The sequence below is a fragment of the Lactuca virosa genome, chromosome 4 (assembly GCF_052849685.1).
Source record: "Lactuca virosa cultivar CGN04683 chromosome 4, Lactuca_virosa_CGN04683_v6, whole genome shotgun sequence".
Classification (NCBI taxonomy): domain Eukaryota; kingdom Viridiplantae; phylum Streptophyta; class Magnoliopsida; order Asterales; family Asteraceae; genus Lactuca; species Lactuca virosa.
Window position 1 is genome coordinate 276,394,470 of NC_136429.1, and position 4,452 is coordinate 276,398,921.

The 4,452-nt window shown below is 33.3% G+C and overlaps 1 protein-coding gene across 2 annotated transcripts; it reads left to right on the plus strand.

Moving 5' to 3' along the window:
* The first annotated feature begins 761 nt into the window (after window positions 1–761).
* LOC145108305 (protein Dr1 homolog) lies at window positions 762–3,970 on the plus strand. 2 transcript variants are annotated; one of them, XM_079045326.1, is made up of 6 exons: window positions 762–1,034; window positions 1,170–1,232; window positions 2,463–2,552; window positions 2,733–2,827; window positions 3,331–3,399; window positions 3,491–3,970. In XM_079045326.1, exons 2-6 carry the CDS (start codon window positions 1,178–1,180, stop codon window positions 3,653–3,655), a joined length of 474 nt encoding a protein of 157 aa, XP_078901452.1. In that variant the 5' UTR covers window positions 762–1,034; window positions 1,170–1,177; the 3' UTR covers window positions 3,656–3,970. The 2 variants fall into 2 exon arrangements, with proteins under 2 accessions (XP_078901452.1, XP_078901453.1); XM_079045327.1 differs by lacking the exon at window positions 762–1,034 and adding an exon at window positions 2,157–2,246 and having other exon boundaries at window positions 1,164–1,232.
* The last annotated feature ends 482 nt before the right edge of the window (window positions 3,971–4,452 follow it).

The following is a 4,452-nucleotide window of genomic DNA, read 5'->3' on the forward strand; positions in this document are numbered from 1 at the left end:
CATTACGAATAGTGGTTGATAATTTAAATAATATTCATGATGAAATTAAAACATCATCAAAAAAATTTAAAATTTAATAAATTATAATAATAGTTAATTAAAATAGTGAGTACTATAACTATTTTTTTTTTGGAAAGAGAATTTCTTTAATGAGGGTTTCATGCCCGAATAACCCCTCGATGTAAATATAAGGCTATGCATCATGCCCTGTAGTAGTGCGATAAGTTAAATATGAGTCAATAATTTATTCATCATATCTTCCACGTGTCTTACTAAGTCACCACAACTAATTTTATACACACATAAAACATGAGCAGAGACCATTAAATGATTTGAATTTAATAAGTGTTATATTATTTATTGTGCAAATTAATTATAATTTTGCATCAACTAAATGCAATTATTATTATTTTAGTTAATAAAAATGACATAAATATTTTCAATAAAGTATGATTACAAAAAATTTAACCGTATAATTTTATTTCGCGCAACGTGCGGATATTCGTCTAGTTGTTATATAAATATATGTATCAAAGTTAGGGGCTTTGGGTTCAATCGGATCCGGCCCATATAGTGGCAACCCGTGATCCATGGTTGGCTCCCGTGATCGGCAAGGGATCCACTCGCATCGCTCCTTTTCTCGCTCTCACCGATTCATCAAACACCACCTGTTTCATTTAACACTCCAAATACGTTAAATCAAAACTATAAAACCCCAACTCCAATGAATCCTATCGCCACATTCCCCACTCTCAACCCCACTCACGCGCCCCATTTCACCTCACACACACCATGTGGGCCCCACAGCGTCAACACGCCACCGCCTGATACGCGCGTGGAGAATCATTCCCTCACGCGCCCTGGAGAATTTTGTTTGCCCTAGTCGCCTGCGAACTCTCCCCTCTCTCTATATCGGGCATCATCATGCTTCATCGTTTCCGCCTCCGATCCCCGTTCTTCGATTCGCATTCGATTGCTGCTATCATTCGATCCGGATTACGACGTTCTCTTGATCGGCGCTTTTGATCTTCCCGGTGAGTTTGGAGATCCCTGGTTTTCGGTTTTCGTTTAGATCTGTAAATTATGATTTGTGTGATGTTGAAAGATGCGATTATTTTGAAATTTGAGTTAGATCTGATGATTTGTTGTATTTTTGGTTGAATTTGCAGAGTCAAAGATGGAACCCATGGATATTGTTGGAAAGGCGAAAGAGGATGCTTCGCTCCCGAAAGGTTTGTTTTATATCTGTAATTTTTGTACGTATGTGTGATGTCTATTGTCATATTGTATATACGAAGCTTCTATATTTCGGTTGTCCTTGTTGTTTGCTCTGATTTTGTGGTTAATTACCTAATCTCATCAGGTTCACCTCGTGGGTCTGCAGATAGAACTTTTAGGTGCTTTTTGCTTTGTTTTTTTATTTTTATAAATAATTTACACATGGAAACAATCTGATTATTCGGAGGATTTTAGTAATTTAATGTTGGTATCATCTGGTACACGATCTTGGTGTCAGAAAGGGAATCATTCTGACTAATGGATTTATAATTTGATCATGATACAGACACAGATACTTGTCTACATGTTATAAATATCTGTAAGCATGTTCTTGTATGACTCATCAATGGACTATGTAAAAAATTTACTCGTGCCTGTTACAGAGCCAAAAAGATGACTATGGGTATGGGGTTTGCTCATTTTGAGCACCCAAAAATTGTGGGGTCTTTTGCATCCCTCTTGTTGGATCTGCTAACATGGGTACTTGTGAATTTTCTTCATGATTTTAAATTAAAGTTTTCTTTTTTCTACAAAGGTACCATTATTGCATTTGCCTTAAGAAGTTAGTGTCAACTGTTAATTACTTAAACTTTATATTGTTTTGTTGATCTTAGTTTTGTTGTGTTTATCAGGTCACTGTTATGTTAGTCTACATCTTTTTCTTTTTGTGGATAAAAGAATAAAGATTGGTTTTGTAAAATTTTACCATATAATCCAATGATGTGAATGGTGAATTAATTGTTATGCTTTGCTATATGCTTTCTTAGTGTTCATATTTTTACTAATGGAAGATTTGAAGATAGTAATCAATATGCATGTGTTATTTTATGTCTGTGTGCATAATCTTACATTGAATTTATGTTTATGTTTTATGCCAGTGTTGTTTATGCCTAAAATCATATTCATGTCCTCTGCTTTATTGATATCCATTGTGGGCTTGGCCCACTGAGCCACCCAAGTTTTGTAAGGTATCATTATTAACATGCATATTGGAGTTTGGATATTATTTGTAAATGTGTATTTTGGTATAAAATTATTATTCTGCTTTATTACACTGAATAAATGATTACGAATCACTATAAATCTACACGTGCTAATTGCCTTTTTCGTGACTAAAATAACGTGTGTAATCAATCTGTCTTTTAATAGCTTTCTTGCTAATGAAAATTATTATTTATATGCAGCTACAATGACTAAAATTATTAAGGAAATGTTGCCTCCAGATGTACGTGTTGCAAGAGATACTCAAGATCTTTTAATTGAGTGCTGTGTAGGTGAGATCCATATATAAAAAAAAAAAAGTTAAAACACATGAAATAGCAATGTACTTTCATTTATTTGTGTATTATAGCATCCAAAATACAATGCTGTAATAAGAAGAAATGAAAGTATATTGCTATTTCTTGCATTCAATCCTTTAAAAACAGTTTCTTATAAGGTGATTACTTTTGCAGAATTTATTAATCTGATTTCATCCGAATCAAATGAAGTTTGTAGCAGAGAAGATAAAAGAACAATTGCACCAGAGCATGTTCTCAAAGCACTAGAGGTGAGGTTTGTTGTTTAATTATTTACATAAGAGTAAATTACACAAATGGTCCCTATGGTTTGGGGTAATTTGCATGTTTGGTCCCTAACTTATTTTTTTAACTCGGAATGTCCATACTGTTTGTTTTTGTTGCGTGCTTGGTCCTTGTCTTACCTAAAAAGACTATTTTGTCCTTGATTTTTAATTTATTTAAATAAACACACCCCCAACCCCACTTCCACCTCATCTTACCTTACCTTACCTATTCCACCTTATTTAAATAAGTTAAAAAATCAAGGGCAAAATAGTCTTTTTAGGTAAGACAGGGACCAAGCGCGCAACAAAAACAAACAGTCGGGACATTCCGAGTTAAAAAAATAAGTTAGGGACCAAACGTGCAAATTACCCCAAACCATAGGGACCATTTGTGTAATTTACTCTCTACATAATCACGATAACTATATTTATTATTTAAGATGGAAATCTGTTTCTTAATTCTTATTTGTTTATTTACTATTTTTCAGGTTCTTGGTTTTGGGGATTACATAGAAGAAGTTTATGCCGCATATGAACAACACAAACTCGAGACAGTGGTACTTTTTTTTTTTTTTTTTTCTTTTATAAAAATATAAATAAAAGAAAGAAGTGAATGAATATAATATATAAGTATAAATGATTGAACAGGATACAGTTCGAGGTGGAAAGTGCACAAATGGAGCTGAGATGACTGAAGAAGAAGCATTAGCAGAGCAACAGAGGATGTTTGCAGAGGCACGTGCTAGAATGAATGGTGTTGCTGCAAACGCTACTCCTAAACAGGCTGAAGCTCAACCAAGTTTAAACAGCTAACTTAGACTCCTCTCACCTCTAAAATTCTTCTAGTAGCTTCTTCAGCTTCTTCTCTAATCTATCTATGATATGTACAAAGTCCCTTTGGCTGTTACCTCTTTGAATGTTAGTGTATTTGTACCTCTCTCTCTCTCTCTCTCTCTCTCTCTCTCTCTCTCTCTTCCTATTGATGTCTATATGCTTGCTGATGATTAGTAAGGCTTAGTCAAAGTCATAGCTGTCTCTTATTTGTTAGGCAATCTGCAGCTGAATGGTTTCTTACTTTATTATTGTTGAAAGGGAAATTAAATACAAGGTTGCTTACATTATTTTCAAGATTTACTGTTTTTATCATTTTTATGTCCATGATTTACCGAGTATGTGTTGATTGTACATGGGTATGATGCTATTGGTAAGGTTTTTATTTATTATTTTAATGTAATGACCGCAATTAATCTAGACAATTGTAATGACTTAATGGGTTACGAAGAAAAAAAACAATGGGGTTATGTAAACAAGACACCAATCTTTTTTATTTACCTAGTTGCCCCTTTTTCACTTCGAACATTTCATACGTGAAATATGATGGAATGTAATTTTTTTTTTTTTTGTTAAAAAATGTAAGCATAAACGGTCTTTCAGTCTCATTTAAGTGTTTTTTTTCTTCAATGTAGGGGGAAATTAGGACTATATGTACATATCATTTTATCTATACATGTATCATTATTTATTCAAACACTTAAAATATACAAGGCTTTGGAAATAAAAACAATATATTATTTATTCAAACACTCGGGCTCATGTTTATTTGTTTGTTA